The sequence below is a fragment of the Malania oleifera genome, chromosome 11 (assembly GCF_029873635.1).
Source record: "Malania oleifera isolate guangnan ecotype guangnan chromosome 11, ASM2987363v1, whole genome shotgun sequence".
NCBI lineage: Eukaryota > Viridiplantae > Streptophyta > Magnoliopsida > Santalales > Ximeniaceae > Malania > Malania oleifera.
Genome location: NC_080427.1, coordinates 78,762,745 through 78,784,271, shown reverse-complemented (window position 1 = coordinate 78,784,271; position 21,527 = coordinate 78,762,745). Strand labels below are relative to the sequence as shown.

Sequence of the window (21,527 nt, the reverse complement as noted above, 5' to 3'; positions counted from 1 at the left end):
TGAACATGGTTGGAAACGTGGTTCTTGATAGGGTTGCTTGCGGTGGGTGGTTTTGATCGACATGGTTTAATGGTTAATTATGTCAAGTGATTTATTGACACAGTGTTGTTGGGACGTGGGATAAGCCTTGGTTAAGGAAAAATCATGTTTGGCACAAAGTGTTGACTCGTGGGTAGCGTATAATGTCAGTGGCAAAATGCTTGCAATGTTGACGTATCGAGAGCTCAAACAAACATAAAAGATAATATCGTAAGTCGACATCTTGACATGTATTTAACCACTTATTTGTAAGTATAATTTGTTTTTACCAACGAATTTGAGTGTGTGACATTGATTTAATTAAGTGTGCCAGTTAATGTCAATATAGTATGAAGTACCGGGCGCTCCGAACATAACTAAAATCTCGTGACAATTATTATATTGAACCCGGCATAGTAATTCTTATGTGTCACATATGAAGTGCATGGTGAGTCTCATATTTGTAAGTCCAGCCCACGTCTGGCCGTCCCCGCACCCAGACATCGACCCGCTTCCCCAAAGAAGCCCTCGTAGCCACCGCCCACGGCCGCTCGACTCGCCATTGGCCAACCCAATTCCAGTACTTTTCTCCCCGGATTCATTCATCTGTGTTTGTTTTGTTTTATTTATTGCAAATAAGATTTTCTATTTTCCCCGTTCTTGCCTCCCCAAATCGTTCCAAGTTCGGCTCGCTTGTCTCCCTCCCCTACATGGATTCTTTTCTAAAATTTCACGAACCTCTCTAGACCAGCCAACCTCTCTCTCTCTCTCTAGGGTTTTGAGCATCACTTTCACTGGCGATAGCAGAGAGAAGAAAGCCTCGCTCGAATTTAATTCTTCTAGGGTTCCGGCCCTGGCATCCCGTCGGAGAATAGAGCAGTTTTGTTCGTTTGATCCTGTACGGCCTCCGGCGCACGCTTTAAAAGTGAGCTTCTCTCTGCTGCGCTCTCGGATTGTTTCCTTGTCGGGTATTGGTGGCTGGTTGCGATTTTCTGTTTATGTTGCGCTCTCTTTGGTTGCGTTCGCGTCTTCTCGCGTTTGTCGTGGCCTAATTCGCTGATTGGAACCCTTCGGAAAACTGAAGCTGGTGATTGCGTATGAATTTTATCGTTTAGGGTTTCGGTCATTGATTATTTTGTTTGGCGCTGTTAGATGTGCTGTGAACTATTTGCACACGTGTATAGACGCCACTGCATGTAATGATTGACGGTTTAGGTCTCGTTTCTGCTAACCTGACATTGGGGAAGTTCGAATTTAAGTAACTGCATGTCAATGTGTGATTGATGAATTTACCTCGACTCTTTCATCGTCTTTAATCTTTTTAGAGTGGTCGTCTATCAATTTTTTTTTTCTTAGTCTGGAATTTTAAGTTGCCCGGACTGCTGCGGAAGAAAGAAAAAGAGATTCTTGCTATTGTCATTGATCTTGCGATGGTTTTGATGTTTTGTTCTGTCAGGCGCTCAAGTTAATTGACTATTTCTTTTATTAATTTTATAGGTGATGATGCCATTATAAGTGGGGTGGTGGATGGTACTGAAGAAAGAGTTGCATGGGCATTTGAGAAGTTTTATGCCAGCGAATGTTGTTTGGTGCTGCTGAATGATTGCAACTATGGACTTAAATGCCTCACCATTACCTGAAGATGATGAAGAAACTTTTGAAAGGCATTTAGAGGAAGTAACTGCCCCAGAAGATCATGCTGAGACTGCAGTGGAAATTTCACGCCGGGTACTATTTTTGGTTTGCTCTGTTATGATACATGTAGAAGAATGAGGATTTTTTTTTTGTTTTTTATTTTTTATTTTTAAATTTCTGTTAGTCATTTTTGTGGAAGAATTCTTTTGGTTATTGAACTATAGTTTTGCATCTCTCCCTCATGCGTCCTCCCCTTTTCCTATCCCTTTGTATTTTTGTTTGGTGTGTAAATTCAGTCACCTATGGATGGGATTTGAACTTCACATAAAAGGGAAATAATTGAAATGAATCTAGCTTTCATAGAGTTTGGTATAACTACACTGTTCTTATTTTGGCGGAAGTAGGGAAATTTCATATAGAAGGTGCTAAAGGAGCCGAAAGCAATGAGGTGTAAATTGGAAAACAATGAAACTGAATATAACAGCATCGTCCGAATTTAAGCTTATTTGAGGACTGCAGGGACATTTGATGGATCATAAAAGGAGAAGTAGGCGCCAGTTCATTTGCTTTATGATGGGTAACAGAAATGGATTTAGTTTTTTTCTTGATGTTTGATGTAGAAATGAAGTCTTAAAAGGACACTTTTCCTACGTTGTTCAAGCTAGCAGCTGTAAGAGCTGCTGCAGGTGTTGCTGTCCCTGCTCAAGCAGATACAACCTGGAACTTGCATTTCAGAAGATATTTCAATTATTGGGAAGGGAAAGCAGTGATTAATTTGTTAATCCTCTCCAAAAGGTCAGGATTCAGACCACGTTATAGGTGGTTAGGGAACAAGAATGGCAGATTCTTAATAAAGTCGATATGATTTGATCGGATCAAGAGGTCACAACGGTTGTCCTCGAAAGGCCATCTGGAGACCCGAAGTTCCTAACATAGCAGTTTTATTCTCATTTCTTTTTCACTTTGGAAGCTGCATGAGAGACTATTCTTACAGGGGAGAATCTTAGGAAAAGAGGTATTATCGATTGTCAGCAGCTTTGCTATGTGTGAAGAGGATGGAGAAACTGCAACCCACATTTTACTTCACTGTACCAAGAGCAAGGGGTTTTTTGTAGTGGTTTGGAATTAGGTGGGTGATGGCAAATACAGTTCAATATCTGCTCCAGTGCACTGGACAGTGAAGGGCAGCAGCAGATTAATGAAAACTATTTGGAATTGATTCTACTCTGCCTCTTCTGGTGCATTTCGAGGTAGAGAAATTGAACAGCTGTTGGGGGACAGGATATGCACGCCCATAAATTGAAGAATTCTTTGTTTCTACTCTCTTTCGCTGGAATATGTGAAGATTTTCCCCAGATCTGTTTATTGGACTCAGTTTTGGGTTTACTTTGTTCAGTTTTTCCCTCTGTACATTGCATTGGCCCCCCCTTTGGTGCCCCTTGATGCAAAATTTACATCTCAGAAAAAAAGGAAGTCTGCTTCTGTTGAAGAGAGTACTTAAATGGAATGCACTATAGAACTATTTGAGTTTTTATGAAATTTCAAGGAGGAAAAAAAATCTAAATCGAAATATGCTGAAATGTCCCAAACTGTTTCTTGCATTTTATTGTTTCTGTTATGATTTTCTTGTTTGGTAATGGAAGTAATATCATTAAAGAAGATGCTGAGAAGGTTATCTTAAATTACAAAAGGTATTACATTTCACAAGCAAATAACTTAAGTCTAAACAATTTAAGTATGAACTATCAACAAAATTTACAAGATCCAAGCCATTTTGAAAACATAAAAAAACAGGTTTCCCTAAAATGAAGAGTTTTGATTAAGCTATCCTTTATGGTTTGTACAGGAAATTTTTCATTATCAGAAACTCAGATTCCTATCCCTCCAAAGACACCTAACAATCCCACGTCGAATGCAATTTCAAGCTCCTTTCTTCACCTCATTGTCATGCAAGAAATGCTTTCCTTACCAAATTAGAACAAGACAAATCAATTGCCAAGATGAAATATGCCTTCCTTAGGGCTCCTAGCTAACATGCAGGGAAAAAATGGTTATTAACAGATTTCCCTTCCTCTTTGCACGAGAAACAACAGTCCAGCATGGTGAAGCCCCTCCTTTGCAAATTGTCTATACTAAACATGCATTTTGATGTGTCTAGTGAAAAAGAGGAATCTTGGCTTCCGAATATCTTCCAAGGACATGAATCCTCCCATTTTTTAATATTCCTTGTTGAATATGGTTGTAAGTCTCTCTTTAACTCATCATTTCAACATTTCCCTTTGAGTATGGTCTAAATCTCTCTTTAACGGATCAAAAAATAAAAGAAAATGCTTGACAAGGTAACCTTTCACATTAGCACTTTACTTCTTTCTATCTTGGTCATTTGCTCCCCTACCTATACAACTTCGTACAACTTCTAGACAGACTAAATATCTTCCCCTAGCTCTAATGAACATTCTTTAACTAAACACTAGTACAATTTGCTTGACCATCTCCAAAGGAAATATTTCCCCACCAAAGACTTTTTGTGAGCTGCTGAAGAAAATGTAGGAATTTGATAGCAAACCTTCTTCACTCCAAGTATTGTTTTTGAAGAAAATGGACCTCAAGTCTTAGCAAATCACTAAAATCTTTCCTTCAATTAGCAACGTATTTCCAAAGGTTCACCCAACAACTACCTTTGCTTAAGTTAGGAAGCTGCCTTATTCGCTTCTTCCTCTAGACTTAGCAACAACGGCCTTCCTCTAAAGAGCATGCCTCTCCCATATAAATTGCTAGTCATTTCCATAGAAGTGTTTTTTTTTTTTTTTTATAATTTTTTTTTTATAAATTTCATTTCCCCAAAAGTGCTTTGTTGAACCAAATGGATTTTTGATTCTGCACAAGAGAGGTTGACAAAGAAAGTGATAGAGAAATAGATGAGAAAGCTTTGAATTTGAGGCTAAATTTCTTCCTTTTACATGTTAGAATTTGAGGGTGAATTTTCGCTAACTTTGGAAGAATGATAGAAGATGCAATATTATTAAATTGTTGTAGTTTTACTTATTCCAATATTTTATTTTTTATATGCATAGGTATTTTACGCAAAATGTGTTGATATTTTGATTAAATGAATGACCAGGCATAAAGATAGGTCTCTCCCTCTATTTATAATACAAATCAAATACATTATAATGACAATAATACCCCTAATAACTCTCACTACTTAAAATACTAACATCCTTAATAATAATACTAAAAGACATAAATAATCTCTAATGCTCCCCCTCAAGCTGGAGCATAAATGTCATATACTCTTAGCTTGTTACAAATAAATTTAACATGAGCACCCCTAAAGCTTTGGTAAACAAATCAGCAAGCTGCATATTAGACTTTACATAAGCGCTAGTTATGAGCTTCTGCACAAGTTTATATCAAACAAAGTAGCAATCAACTTCAATGTTTTTTGTTTGCTTATGAAGTGCCGGGTTGCAGGCAATATGAAGAGGAGCTTGATTATCTCATATCAACTTCATAGGTCGAGGATGCGAAAAACCCAATTCTTCCAACATGTTCTTCAACCAGACAAATTCACTAGTATGAGCCATAGCTCTATATTTTGATTCATCACTTTACCTGGCCACCACAGTTTTTTTCTTACTCTTCCAAGAAACAAAATTACCACCAACCAAGATACAATGCTTAGTTGTGGATCTCCGGTCAGAAAGGCGACTTGGCCCAATTTGTATCTGTATATCCATGAATATAGGTGTGACCCTGATCACGATGTAAAAGACCTCTCCTAGGTGCACCTTTGAAATATCACAAGATGCGAATTATTGCATCCCAATGACTTGTCCTTTCAAAATCTAGAAATTGACTCAAAAAACTTGTTGCAAAAGATATATTCGGCCGAGTGACTATTAGATAATTCAACTTTCCAACGAGTCTTCGATATTGTCCAGGATTAGGCAGCAAATCGTCCATATCCGACACGAACTTGCTGTTAGGATTTTTGGGTGTATAATCGGTTTGGATCCCAACAATCTAGTTTCATCCAATAGGTCAAGTACATACTTCCTCTGTGACAAAATAGTTCCCATACAAGATCTAGATACTTTTATACCCAATAAGCATTTCAACGGTCCCAATATTTGGTTTGAAACTTAGTTTGTAGGAAAAATTTGAGACTCTGGATGACTTTACCATCATCACTTGTAATAACAATTTCATCCACATAAATAACAAGAAGGATCTTACCCCATGAAGTATGATGATAAAACACATAATGATCCACTGCACATCATCTAAGACCAAACTCAAGTACTACAACATTGAAATGACTAAATCATGCTCTGAGAGGCTGTTTTAAACCATAAATTACCTTCTTGTAAAACATTCGTCTCTTCAACCATAGCATTCCTCCACCAAGAGTGGGCTAAGGCTTCTGAAACAGATTTATGAAGGGCACTAGATGATAGAGCAGTAAAAAAACAATAATAAGGGGGTGACAAGAAATCATAACAAGCATAGTTGGAAATGGGATGTTGGGTACATGTTTGTTTATCTTTCTGAACAGCAATGGGAGGATCAACATCATGGGAAATATGATCATCAAATGAGGAAACCAAAGGTGTGGTAGTAGAAGCTAGAGGGGACTCTCTTCCTTGGAGTTGCCGTCGTGAATACGCTTGCAAATTAGGATGATCGAGATGTTGAGAAGGATTCAAACTACATGGAGACTCAGATGGTTGGTTGGGCAAGGATAATAAAGTAGAATGGAAGATTTGGCAAAGAAAGAGACTCATTGAGCTTAGAAGCACTCAGGGACTAGGTATAGTAAGGTGTAGACTCAAAAGAAAGTAACATCTGTAGAAACAAAGAAGTGATGTAGTGTATGATTCTAACAACGATATCCCTTTTGAGTATATGAGTAGCCCAAAAAAACACATTTTATAGCATGAGGATCCAACTTATCCACCCTAGGAGTTGGTCGATGAACAAAGGACACACACTTGAATATATGAGGAGGGAGAGAGAATAAAGATGAATTAGGAAAGAGAGTAGGGAACTTTATCTCTAAGAACAAAGGATGTCATCCTGTTGATCATATAGCAAGTAGTAAGTACAACGTCACTCCAAAACACTTTAGGTACATGCATTTGATGAAGTAAGGTGTGAGAGATTTCAAGGATATGCCTATTTTTCCTCTCTTCAACCCCATTTTGTTGAGGGGTATGAGCATAGGATGATTGATGGACAATGCTAAAATGAGTCATATAAGTAGTGAATTGTGAACTGAAATATTCTTTAGCATTATAACTTCGAAGTATTCTAGCAAACCAAATTGAGTCTATATTTTAGAACAAAAGGCACAAAAATATATGAATTAACTCAGAACAATCTTTTATTAAATATGACCAAGTCATTCTTAAATAATCATCCACAATGGTTACGAAGTTTTGGAAACCCAACTTGGACACAACTCTACTAGGACCCCAAACATCATAATGTACTAACATGAAAGGGCTTGTAGCCCGTTTATTGATTTGGGAAGCAAAAGGGACACAATGGTGCTTTCCTAATTGGCAAGACTCACAATCAAGACTAGACACATAACTCAATTCAGGAATGAGACATTTTAACTTTTCTAGTAAGGATGACCAAGACGACAATGAATTTGGAGAGGTGTGGCAGCGATAGTGCAGGTGGTAGAAGGAGATAGTGGCTCAAAATGATAAAGTCCACCAGCTTCATGCCCTTCGCCAATTGTCTTCCTCATCTTCAAATCTTGAATAACCATAGAATCAGGGAAGAATGTTACTGAACACTTCATGATTCAGTAATCTTGCTAACGAATATAAGATTGAAAGGAAACTTTGGAATATACAAACCGAAGGAAGAGAAATAGAAGAAGTGGGATCTATAGTTCCCATTCCCTTGACTGCAGTGGTGGATCCATCAACAAGAGTAACGTAAGGTAAATTTGCAGGACATTGAAGAGTAGAGAAGAAATTAGGTATACCTGTGATGTGATCAATGGCTGTGGAGTCAATAACCCAATGACTAGGACTAGAAGTACTGATGATGGGCATACTATAGGATTACCGGTTTGGGCAAGAGATGTAGTAGGAAGAGAAGCTTGTTGTGACGCTTGATACTCATGGAACTTGGAATACCCTTCCTTTGGCATGGATACACGTTGCCCCCCACTTGGCCCCAAAGGTGTGGAGTCGGTGGTGGTTGCATTGGCTGCCCCCAAAGGTGTGAAGTCTAGTTGCATTGGCAACATGTGAAGGTCTATCGTGGAGATCCCAACACCGCTCAATAGTATGATTGTTTTGTCCACAATGAGTGCACTTGCGAAGAGTGCCTCTACCTCGTCCATCTCTACCATCGCGACCACTTAAACCACCTCAATGACTTCTGCTGTTGTTTGGTAAAGAACTAGAATCCCCATGTGTAGCAAAGGCTGTCCTCTCAGAGCCAGATGCAAGAGCAGGAGAATGTGTGCTAAAGGAAGCACAAAGGACATGAGAATAAACATTGTCAAATGATGGTAACTCTAACTGACTAAGTATTTGGGACCGAACTGCCTCAAACTCGGGTCTCATGCCCGCTACAACCTGAAAAATTGTCATCTGCTCCCTTAGCTTCTGCATCTCATGAACGACGATGGATATAGGTTGCATGGCATTAAGCTCCTCATGAATACGCTTCATCTTTCCTACATAATCTGCAATTCTCCTATCTCCTTGTTGTAATTTTAAGTACTTTTGGGATAAATCATACATATGTGTAATGTTACTAGAGTATAAAACCTTAGCATAATCTCAAATCTCCTTGCACGTATCTAGATGCAAGTACATTCATGTAATCTATGGCTCAATCGAATTCCACAAAAGGGAAACAATCAAGGCATCTTCTTGAATCCACACTTCTTTTCTTTTCTCCATATTGGAGCAAGTGGTCAGATTTTCCTAATTCTGCTAAATAAACTCGAATAGCTTTAGACTATTAAACATAATTCTCTCACTCCAACTTTTAAGTCATTATCTGTGGCAGGGATGGAGGAAACATGTTTTTGGGATTCATAGACTCCATCCCAACACACACAAACTTGCAGCCACACCAATGTCAACAAGAAGAACAATAAAAAATAATCGGGACAATCACAAATTATTTGAAGCACCGACACAACCATAGACAAGGTGAAGGATTTACCAATTGATATAGCACTTCCACGACCTCACAACTTAACTCTTACGAACACTACCACTGCTCCAAGAAACTCACAAAGAAGCCTTTACAAACACCGAACAAAAACTAACGGATTACCACGAGTGCATGGTTGAAAAAAGTTGGATCTTTGAGCAAAAAACATGCCCAACAACTTGATAATATTGTCCATAGAAAGAATCAGAAGATGGCAGAGTTAAAAAAAAAAAAAAAAAAAAGGTGGCTGGAAGCTCTCTCACACGCCAGCGCGTGGGGTTGGCACTGTTGTCTATTGGCTGGTGCGTGGTGGCATTTGGGGTTGTTTCTGGTGATGGGGTTTTGTGGGGGTAGGCTTCAGAGGGTTCTGTTTTTGGTTATATGGTTGGTTTTGTGAAATAATGAAGGGTGGAGGTGGATCTGAGAAGGGCAGCGGCAGTAATGTGTTTTCTGGCGACAACTGAGTATGATATGGTTTAGGTTGGATCATGCTCTGATGCCATGTCGAGATTTTGATTAAATGAATGACCTAACTTGAAGATAGGTCTCTCCCTCTATTTATAATACAAATCAAATACATTCTAATGACAATAAAACCCTTACTAACTCTCACTAATCAACATACTAACACAATAATAATACTACTAAAAGACATAATTAACTGTTAACAAAATGTTTGTGGAGTATTTTTAGAATATTTATTTAGTGTCCGCGTGATTAAAGGTCCAAAGCTTGTATTCAGATTCGTTTTTTGAAAAGCAATAAGTTGCATTATGCATATTATTGTATTCAAGTATGGGCCTTGCTAATTAAATTTGATTTTAATTTTTTGAAAATAAAAACAAAGAACAACTTTGGATAAACTAGGAACACTGATGTCTTCCCCTTCATCTTCTTTTATTTGCTGCGAAATGGGCATTTGACATTTGGACGTGCTAGCTGATGATGGTGCCTACTGGTGATGGAGATGAGGGTTGTAGTGCTTGGGGGTTGGTGACTGTGTAGGAAGAGGAGAAAGGTGGAACATGACTAGTGGGAGGGGAAAATGTTGTAAGTTTTTGATTTTATCTGAACTCATAGGACACTAAGAACAAGGGTGTTTTAAGGATGCAATCCTAAAAACGGTTTTGTAAGAATGACTAATAAAGTGTGGTGTTTATTTATTTATTTATTTTTATTATTAATTTTTTAATATTTGAAAAATTTCTGCATCCTTTATTGCTGGATATAGAAACTTGTATGTGAAAACTTCAACCTTATGGGCCCTAAGGCCTTTTGCTTCAGATCCAAGTCATGAAAGTCCTATGAGAACCTAGTTTTAATGCATCCTAAAGTAGAGTGGAATTATGAATTGAATTTTTTGTTTTGTGTGTAATTGTGGGTTGGGCTTATTATATCTTCCTCCTCTTTCTATATCTTCCCTCACATGTTTCTCTCTCCCATACTCATTTCACCTTCTTCCCCCCCCCTCTTTTCTTTCCCTCTTTTGTTCATCATCTTTAACACACTACTCCCTTTGACCACCCCTCTTAACAAGATGGAATTTATAATCTCCCCCAAGTCTTGTAATCTATTTTGAATACCTTCTAGCTTCGTATACGTGTCTTTGAGATAAGAAAATGGTAAATGAAATGATTGGCAGACTTGGCACTCCACTAGAGACATATTAAGATTTCCACCCAGACAATTTTCTTTCAAACTCATCAATAATTGGATTTTGAAATTCTCCCCCCCCCCCCCCCCCCCCCCCCCAAAAAAAAAAGATTTTGGCTCCAAAAAGGAGGTTAAGGAAGGTAATTGGTTGTTGCCCAACTTCCATTGCAAGATCCACTCAAAAATGGGCACTTGTCGTCATTTCCTGATGTACGAATGAGGATTTGTTCACAAACTGCTGCATAAAAACCTATTGTATCATTCATGAGGAGATCCATTGCCACATATTTGAAACTATGAGTGAGGCCCTCAAAAACTGAGGAAGAGGAAAATAAGTTGCAGGACAACCATTAACAAGAATTGAGTATTTAAGATTGGAGAAGCAAAGAGAGATCCTTTTCCTCCAAACCCTCCCGAATGAGCCAAACCCCATTCTCCCCAAGTTCTGTGAGAAGAACTTCTACAGACATGATCACATGCTTTTTCCATTTTAAGCTTCTTCATTCATGTTTCAATTCGATCCTTTTCCTCCAAACCCTCCCAAATGAGCCACAAACCCTATTCTCCCCAAGTTCTATGAGAAGGACCTCTATGGAAATGATCACATGCTTTTTCTGTTTCAAGATTCTTCATTCATGCGTCAATTCATTGACAACAAGCAGGGCATCATGGATTTGAGTTCCACGGGAATTTTGAGGAGGAGACACCATTGTATTTCATTTTTCTTTCAACCTTGTGGTAGGCGCTTCGGAAATCAACTTGTATATGCACATTATTGGGCTAATTGATCTAAAACCCTTCATATTATGTTTTTCATTAATGCCCGAGGGAAGCTTCATGTTAGTGGAGGATTCTCTTAACACTATCAAAGTGTCTTACCTCACCACTATCCTATTTTGTTGAAGAAAAACCGTTGTTATTCCATTTGGCCATGGTGCCTTGTTGCCAGTTAAAGATCATGGAGCAGTTCACCTTTGTGTCTTCAAAATTCTTTTGTAATCATCCTATAGTTCCTTTGTGGAAAAGCTTATTTCCTCATCACTCAATTCACATGGTTTGCCAAAAGCTTTTGATGTAACTTACAAATCCTCATATTCAAAGCTTCTTGCCTCTTTAATAGCACACCCAAGGTCTTAAATTTCAATTTCAATTCAAATTTCAAAGCTCCAAAAGTATGGAAATTTTGACGGAAATTTTGATTTCGATGTCAATTTTGATTTTGATTTGAAAAAATAATTGAAATCAATAGTAAAACATGGAATTCTTTTATGAAATTTTAGAAATGGTTAATAGACATAATATTGTTAGTTTTAGGACTAGTATGTTACAAGTTAAATATCTATATTGTGTATGAGGTTGAAAAGTTGTAATATAATGTGTATCAAACATATTTTCTTGATAATGTGCATTAAACATATTTTTCAATTAATACAAATGAAACTCATAAATCATTTAAATAAAATTTATTATACAAATAATGATAATTTAGACATGAATGGTTAAATAAAATGTTGTTGTAATATATTTCTTCATATAATTTCAAACGCCGCTGTAATAATCTTTTTTTACGAACAAAAAATAATAAAATAAATTAAGAGAGAAATTTCACTTCACTCCTGCATTTCTCATTTGAATTATGAGGAAGTTTCATTCTATAGCTAAATTTTCAACAAATTTCACTAAAATTTTGAGATTTAGATAACTTTCAGATGATTTATTGAGATTTCAACAGTAATTATGCAAGATAGAAATCGACTACCAATTCGATTTTGAGGGTGACGGAAATTGGAAATTTCAATGGAAATTTTGACAATTTCGTGGAAATTTAAGACCATGAGCACACCCTCGGCAGGGTTGCTTCCAGTAATTAGTGTTAGTGTGCAAGGGACCTTTTGGTGGGTGTTGACTAGTAAATGAATATTCTTAAGTTTCAACTAATTTTTATTTGGCAATATACTTCAGCTATGATTAATGCTCTGAGATTTTCATTACACTTGAAAATTGTTTAGTCAGATGTGCAACTTAAAGAGCATCTCCATCCAGTGCTGCCACCACATGATTACTATGGGCTGATAGTTGTTTTGTAGTTGGTCTTCGGATTAGCATATGCTTGGCTTCTTGATGTTTATTTTTGACAAGTTGCTACTTGTCTAAGATTTTTGTAATACGAGGTTTCTCATCAGGTTGAGTTAAGATTCTTTCTATTCTACAGCTAACCTGTCAATGGTTTAAATGCTCTTCATTTAGGTGGGATGTGTCCTTGCTAGTTATGACAGTCTTGAGCAATTTTTGAAGATCTGCACTTGTCATTTACAATTGTTGCACTATGGTATTTTATGTATCACAGAATTGAGTGGATGGTTATTTTGGTTTCATGGTTGAATGTTGAACTCTTCTAATTGTTGGGTATGGACGACGAATGAATCCCTGTGGAGTGGGTGGGATTCTCTCTTGATGGTTATTTTGATTTCTTAGTTGAGTGTGGACCTTTTCTAAGTTGAGTGTGGATGTGAAACAAACCTTTGTAGAGTAGGATTCTCTTTCACACACATATTTTTCTCTATCTTTTTCTTATTTCTATTTATCAAAATCTCTTATCTTCTTATTTTCTGTTGTTGGTGCCTTATATTGTCAATTTTCGAACCTAAAATCTTGAAACTTATTGTTGTAGTTCTATTCTATGTATACCTATTGTGTAATCCACCTACATAGTTCAGCTTAAGAATCCAATGGATTTAGGTTGTTGTGCATCATCTTGTTTAGTTTTTAGATGAGAGGTTCCTTGTTGCCATTGGTTAGTGTGCATATAGTAACGCTGATCTCCCTACAGTACTTGAATTCTTATTTTCTTAGTTGTAAGTATGTTTGCATTTGAAAAAGTAGTTGACTAGACACACCTGTAAAGATGGAAAGGATGGTTCTCTCTCACTCTCTTTTCACCATTGCCCGTGTATGGATCATTTAACAGGGTAGGAGGGGGGCTGATTCTTCCAGAACCATTCAGATTAAGGAAAATGCTTCGGGCTGTGTTTGGGATGGGTGAATTTGCAGTTTATGTGCTTCAACCAACCCGTTGGAGTAGGGTAAAAAGGACCACTTCTGTTTAGTGTCCCTCTAGTTACAAGGTAATGGTGAATTGAATAGGTAGGTAGGTTGGAAACTTCTAGAGAGCATTTTTGTGAGGCCATAAACTTAGTCCTTTTGATTTGTAATGTGGCGTTTGGTTTGCCAAATCAACCAACAATTTCCAGGTGTCCTCATTGATTCTCGAGTGTTCCCATGTTTGGTTCATGTTGTATAACTGGGAATCCCATTCTCAAGAATGATATATATTCCCACAATTCCACATGCTGGCATCCTTTCCTATTTAAATTGGTGGGTATCCTTGCACCCATCGGAAGAATCATAAAAAAAGGCATGAACTGACAAAAAGGCCCTAGTTATATTTGAAAAATCGGAAATACCATCACATGCTTGTAACATATTTAGTTCCAGTTAGTCAACCTCTTCCTTCTCCACTGCCCTTGGACAAAAAATCTGTGGAACATGGCTCTATCCTTGACTGGACATCAGTGAGTTACTGCAAATTCTGTGGGAGGGGAGCTTTGGGCTTGGAAATTCGTTAGAGCCACCAAGGAGAAGAGAAGGGCTGTGAATCTCATTCCTTTCACCATATTTTGGTGTGCTTGGAAAGAAAGAAATAAGAGAGCCTTCACAGATTCAACTTCTGTGCTTCACCTATGCAAATAGCAGTGGGTTGCTGATGTTTCCAGCTGGCTCAGTGGGCAAATTGTGAATGATCATAATGTGTGACACACTCTTCGGAGTAGTTGACTTTTTGTACCTTGGATTGGCATCCCACTGATGCCCAGCTAATAAAAGTTCCTTATCGAAAAAAATTGCGATTACTTCTCCCTCATTGGCTTCCTCCTATTTTAATTGTTGTTTTTTGCATTGTGTTTTTAATGAGCTGATTAATTTTTTAATATTTTGTTTTATTTGTTGAATTTTGTGCTAGTTATCATATGTACGAGCATTTCTTATATTGTGAAGCCTCGCTTGTTCAACTTGAGGATATTTTGGGAAAACAGAGTTATTTTATTGTTTTTCCCAAGAATAAACCAAACATGGGAATGCCACCTTCCCAAGAACCTACTAATAATTTGCTTCTAAACCAAACACGGGATTATATTTTAGGTATCTAGATTCTGTAATTCACTATGCCAGAGGGCTTCTTAGATCTTCCTAAATTAATGCCACATAAGAAATATGGATCTCGGAAAATGTGCTTGCTAGTCGAGCAATCAATAAGATCACCATGAAGTATAGGTTTCATACCTGTACTCAGGAACATGTTTAATATATTTTAGCTAGTACGCCAAGATTGATTTGCATTATGGATACTCCCAAATTAGAACTAGACTAGGTGATGAGTGGAAAATTGCATTAGAGACCTGATATGGTTTATTTGTGTGGTTGGTCAGGCCCTTTGGATTCTCTAATGCTCCTAGCACCTTTATGTGGGTTATATCCCATGTTTGGCAACCATTCATAGGGAAATTCCTCGTATTCTATCCCAAGAATATTCTGTTCTGACGTAAAACTAGGGAGGGAAACGTGGTACATCTTCTTTGGGTGTATGTCACTTTGAGGAAGCTAAGTTTTGTCACTCCAGAAGTGAAGCTTTCTCCAGTCTAATATACATCTTTCTTGGTTTTGTGGTTTTTGTGGAGGTATACGAGTTGATCTTGATAAGATTAAACATGCTTGGAAGCGGATTGAGTGCAGGACAATTTTTGAAGTTCGTAGCTTCCATGTATTAGATACTTCCTATTGGTGATCCATTAGGAATTCCAGCTCTATTTTGGCTCCTATCCCCAATTGCCTTAAGAAAATAAGGGTTTCATTGGACCTGCTAGAGCTTTTAAATAGATAATAGAAGATGAACTAACCTAAACTTTAGTAGAGTTTTTTGATATTGTTTGCCAGGTCTCTGGAGAAGGTATAGGTGGAATTTTGAGTAAGGGACACTGTAGAATTTTTCTGTTAGATATTCGAAGAGGCTAAATAGAAATGCAACACACATGATGAAGAATTTTATGCTGTGGTGACATACCTCCAAAATTAGAGATACTATCTTTTACCTTAGGGTTCATACTTTTTTTTGACCACCTTTCTTTGCTTTATGTTGAGCTCATTGAAAAAGTTGAGTGCTAAGCCTGCTCATTTAGTAGTGTTCCTTACTGAGTGTACCTTTATTCTTTAACATTGTTATGCTGTTGAGAGTAAGGTAGTCATTGGTGGTGGATAAGTTGTAGTCATTTGTTATGTCATGAGTGTTGAAGTTATCAACTTTGAGGGCATTAAGGATGAGGGCTCATCTCTTTAGAAGGTGAGGGTGATTGTAGAGGGTTTGTAGACTTTCTCTTCCATGAGGGGCTACCTGTGCATGTGCAGTTCTTTTAGGAATGTCCTAATTTGGGTATTGCATGTTGGTTTGTTTACAATTCATGTTGCACTTGTCAACTAGCTAAATCTAGGAAACAGAACAGTAGTCTTTACACCGTTCTTCCTTTGGCATACATTCCTTGGAGCATTGATTTGTAAAACATGTAGGGACATGCTTCCTTTTTTTTTTATTTTTTTATAGTTGTTCAACTTTCCAAAATGGCACATTATCTCCTGTGGTTAGACTTCCAATGCATCACATATAGCGAAGTTGTTCTTTAGGGTGGTGCTCAAATTGCACAGCTTGCTGAGTTCCATTGCTAGTCATAAGGACTTCAAGTTTGTTAGTTACTTTTGAACTATGCTTTGGAATATGTGTGACACTAATTTGATGTTTTTTTTCTTCTAGTGATCTTCAAACTCATGGTTGTACTAAGGGTGTTTTTTAGGAGATGTTCTTAGATGTGAGGTGGGAGAAAAGCAGGGCGATTGGTATTTAATGCTACCTACTGTTGAGTTTGCCTTTAACAACTTTATGAATAGGTCCATGGGCAAGAGTATTTTTGAGTGTATATTCGGTTATAATCCCATACACCATTGATCTTGCCCCTTCATCCATGTGCTTATATTTCTGAGCCTATTTAGTCTTTTGTTCATCACATTCGGTAGTTGCATTCTAGGACTAAGTGTTAATTAAACTTACTGCTGACTTGCAGTGTGACCTTGAAAGGGAGCCTTGGCACAACGATAGAGTTGTTGCTGTGTGGCCTGGAGGTCAAGGATTCGATGCGTGGAAACAGCCTCTTGCAAAAATGCAAAGTAAGGCTGCGTACTATAGACCCATAACGTCTGCCCCTTCCCTGGACGCTGCATACATGGGAGCTTTGTGCATTGGGCTGCTCTTTTTTTTGTTGTTGCTGATTTACCCTGTAGGGCTATAGAATTTATTATGAGCAATAGTTTCATGGTGTGTATTAGACTTGAATGCTACCGGTGAAATTCTCTTAAGAAGCTGCGTGCACACACCGTTTGCCCTTTCTGCATCCTTATGGAGCTAATATATATTTGCTTGATTTGCCTGACAATATGACCATTAGCCCTATTTTCAATATATAGGACTGGACACCTTACTAAGGTATCTTTGAGCCTCCCCCATTGTCTATTACATGCACGTTCTGCAGTTCCGCAGGCTGCTCTCATTACTCAGCCTAGTTGAGGCTATTCCAGATAAATAGTTTGTGGATTCTTCTCAAGGTGGTGTTCGATGTTCAGTTGAGAGGTCTTTCTGCTTCAGATGGTAAATAGCTTATTGGGGATGATGTTAATAGGAGTGCTCCTGAGCTTTTGTAGTCATATTTGTGGATACACACTTGGAGTTGAGTTTTTATTAGCTGAGGGAGTATGACAGACTGACAGATGATAACCAGGCTGCCTATTTGACATACATATTTCAGGTGTAGATTTAGGACATTAGGATGCATGTACTTGGTTTTGTTGGTTTGTAATTTTCCCATTATGCTAGTGTTATTTTGTGATTGTGTTTTAGTGAATAGTAGGGCATAGATGTATTTGGTAGCTGTATCTCTCTAACCTTCTGCTACAATACATCCTGTTGTTCCACTTTTTTCTTGTTCTTCTTCTTTCTCCTTTTCTTCTCTCCGTCCACATTTTTTCCCATTTTCTGCACTACAGAGGTTCTAGAGAATTGCAAGTTTCTAGTAGTACTAATAGAAGTGGAGGGGATAGTCTTCTTCTCAATCCTTGCTCCCTGGAGGGTGGGTCCTTTGCTCATAATTGGAATAAGGTGGGGAATGGGACTGGAAATTTGGAATAAGAGGTTCTAGAGAATTGCAAGTTTTTAGTAGTACTAAAAGAAGTGGAGGGGATAGACTTCTTCTCAATCCTTGCTCCCTGGAGGGTGGGTCCTTCGCTCATAATTGGAATAAGGTGGGGAATGGGACTGGAAATTTGGAATAACAGGATTTTGTAGATAAGATGGGTTTAAAGCCGCTTTACACTGGTGACTGCAAAGTTAAAATGGATTGCAAGGGAACAGTAGGAGGGGTCAGAAAGTTTGAAGGGTTCTGTTGGTTATGGAGGGGCTTGTAAAAGGGGTTTCTTGATTGACATTCCTAGATTGGCTTATTTTCCTTCCCATTTTTTACTATTTTTAGGATGCTTAGCTCTCTCTCTCTCTCTCTCTCTCTCTCTCTGTATATATATCTTGAAGGGTTCTCTTAATAGGCAGTCATAGTTTGGTTTTCTTTTCTTTTCCATATTTTTCAATGAGTAGGAGGCGGCCTGACTCTCTCTCTCTCTCTTGCTTCTGTCTCTCTAATAAAAATTCTTTTGTTGTCTAAATAAAATATGTTTATATTGAATTTTGTTTGTAGTTTTCTTTTAGATTTGTTTGATTGAGTTGAACTGCTTCTGATTGTTAACAGGATTTTTGGAGGAATTTCATGATATTTAACGTGCAAATGTTTTTGTTGGTCTAATGCGAGTAACAAAAATTATTTTTGAGTAATGATTCTATTAGATTACCGCATCACCTAAAAACTTAAATTGTCAGGGTGTGGGCTGTGGGTGTGTATCGAGTATTTAAACTCCCTCATATGTGCAACCTGATGATGAGTAAGCACATTACAAAAAATAAAATAATTTATAATAACCACAAAATAAATGCCGGCAACAAGGAAAGAACCTATGATCTCCTGATGACCATGGCTCTAGTTCCATGTTAGGTTACTACCTTACTTGAAAGCTTAAGCTGTGAATTTTTATGGGTCAATGGTGTATGTCGAGTCTTAACATTTTCGATACTATTAATATTTTTATTAAAGGCAGTGAGGTACTCGGAATACATAAAGCTGCGACTCCCTGTTGAAAATGTCTCCATTTTTGAGCAAATGAATAGAAAGAGTAAAATGCATTTTTGTTGTTTGCTGAAGAGACTTCTGTATTGTCCAGAGTCCATTTTCTTGTATAATTTCCTTGCATATAAATTTAGTACTATCAAGATTTTGTGGCAGTATGCCTTTTAATTTTCTTTTTCCATGGACTGTTGGTTTTGTCATGGAGGCTGTGTTTTCAAGATGTTATTTTTGGGTTGGACTGCTATATTGTTTTTATACCCTTAAACATTTTTATTTGCATGTGATGCTGCATTTCTCTGCAAATTGTGTCCCCCTTTTATCATGTATTTACCATCCAAGATTGTAGCCTTCCACACTCATGAATATTTATTCAATAGTATGATCATTTGCATTCTTGCTTGCACATTTGTGTCTGTTGTGTGATCTTTGATTTTAGCTGATTTATTTTTTATTTTTTATTAGGAACGTGAAGAAAGACGTCGCCGTTTGAAAAGAGAACGCTCAGATGACAGACCTATGCATGGAGCTCAGCCACATGCACATGATCAGATGTATCTGAACAGAAACCCCAAATATTTTGATAGAAACAGGCTTCCCCCAGGTAAAATTTGTGGCTATGTGCTGTACATGGTTTTTGATTATTCATGTGAGCATTAGCAATCAATTTGATGAAATTGCATTATCATACTCTGTTAGATTATTTTCTTGAATTATTATTTAGGATTAAGGGATTCAGAATTAACAAATACTTGTACAATGGCATTGTAAAACTTATTTCCCACACTATTCTGTGAAATAGGAAAGAAATGATTGCTGTCATAGTCTTTTGTTATATAGCAATGCTAGGAGCCAAGTTTTCTCCTTTCCCCATCTTCCTTCTTTTCTCTCCCACCCCTGACAACACTCTGCACATTTTATCTTACACAAATATTGGATATTTAGTATTGCAATGAGTAAGAAAATTGATTCTAAGATGCACATTGAGGATTTTTTTTTTCCCTGTTTTCCGAAAGGTACCTTTACTTCAAGAATATTGCAATATCTTGCTCTATAATGATACTTCCCTATATTTCAAGGTTGCCTAGTTGTGCAAAAATCTTTGTTTTCGCTCCAAACTGAACTGCTTTATGTTGTAGAAAACTTAGAACATATTATTGGCTTTAGTGAATAAAAATATTAATGCTATCCATATGCTTTTGACAATTAACAAATATAAGGTCTTATCTCCTTATTTCTGCATGTAAAAAATTTGTGTGGAGATGAAAAACTATTGTTTCTATTATGTGCAATTGCAAGTGAAAAATATTGAGTAAATATATCAACTTTACTTAATTTTATAAATTAATTAATGAATTTTGAGGAGACTAAGTGGGTTTCATTGAAAAATGAGTTAAGGAGGCGATCTTTAGGGAAATGAGGAGTTGGAGGCAAAAGATAAAATTTACCTGGCTTATAGAGGTGATTGCTATTCAAAATTCTTTCATAGGTTGACCTTGTCCTCAGACTACTTGTACTTTGACCCTGTCCAGTGGCAAGATGGGAAGAAATTTGAGTAGGAAATTGGAATTTTTTGGGGGGCTGGATTTACATCTGATCCTTGATTAATTGGTATTGAGATCACTAATTATTTTTTTTCCAATTTATTTACGTAATAGGATGATGGTAGACCTATGTTTGAGGGGTTAGTATGGGATCGTCTTTCTAACGGCAAATAAAGTTAGTTGAAAAGGCTTTTTGAGGAGAATAAGTGAGGGCTGTAAGGCTCAAGGTCCGGATGATTTTGATTAGCCTTTTTTCTTTTAAGATGTTTGATATGGTTAGGGTTGATGCATTGAAGATTTTTAATTAGTTATACTTTAATGAGATTTTGTACAAAAGCATTAATTCTACTTTCATCACTTTGGTGCTGGAGAAGAGTTTGTTAATTAAGTTGATGATTTCCAATCTATTAGTTAACTAGTGCGTACAGTATCATTTCTCAGGTTCTTGTAGAAAGGTTGAATCTTGTGTTGGGATACTATTTTCCATCCATGCCTAAAGTGCTTTTGTTAGGGATAGACAAATGTGGATGCTATCCTATTAGCTAATGAGGTAGTGAGGATGTTTGTTGGTGAAAAAAGTTGGGGGTTCATTTTTAAATTGGATTTGGAAAGGGTTACCATTGGGTTAGTTGGAATTTTTTGGATAAGAATTTTTGCTAGGAAGGGTTTTGGGGTGAGGAGGCTTTTTGAATGAGGGGGGCTTGTCTACTGCATTTTTTCTAGTCATTATAAATGGTGAACCTAACGAGTGGTTTAGTGCTGTTGAATAGTTGTGTAAAATGGAAGACCTAATCTCAATGATAGGTCTCTCCCTCTTTATAATATATCTCAAATACAATTCCGATGACCATAATACCCTTATGAACTCTCACTTACTAACATAACTTGAACACACACTAATAATGCTAAATGACCAAATAACCTTTAACACCCCCCCTCAAGGTTGAGCGTATATATCTTATGCTCCTAGCTTGTTACAAATGAATTTCACGAGAGCACCTCCCAAAGCTTTAGTGAACAAATCAGCAAGTTGAAAATCAGACTTCACATGAATGGTTGTAATGAGCTTCTGTACAAGTTTCTCTAGATTTCTAGTTGGCATAGAGGGCTGGTTGGGAGGGACTCTTCTGTAATCCTTGATTTCTTTGATACTTTATATTGA

At 37.3% G+C, this 21,527-nt stretch overlaps 1 protein-coding gene across 4 annotated transcripts in view; it reads left to right on the top strand.

Annotated features, from left to right (window-relative positions):
- The first annotated feature begins 445 nt into the window (after window positions 1-445).
- Window positions 446-21,527, top strand: part of LOC131168363 (uncharacterized) — a 68,145-nt gene continuing 47,063 nt past the window's right edge. Inside the window, exons 1-3 of one of the 4 annotated variants that reach the window (XM_058127732.1) lie at window positions 446-598; window positions 1,516-1,746; window positions 19,287-19,425. In XM_058127732.1, coding sequence (XP_057983715.1) covers window positions 1,618-1,746; window positions 19,287-19,425 — 268 coding nt within the window. In that variant the 5' untranslated portion in view covers window positions 446-598; window positions 1,516-1,617. Of the gene's footprint in view, window positions 1,114-1,515; window positions 1,747-19,286; window positions 19,426-21,527 lie in introns of all 4 variants that reach the window. The other 3 variants (XM_058127731.1, XM_058127729.1, XM_058127728.1) reach the window with 3 other exon arrangements.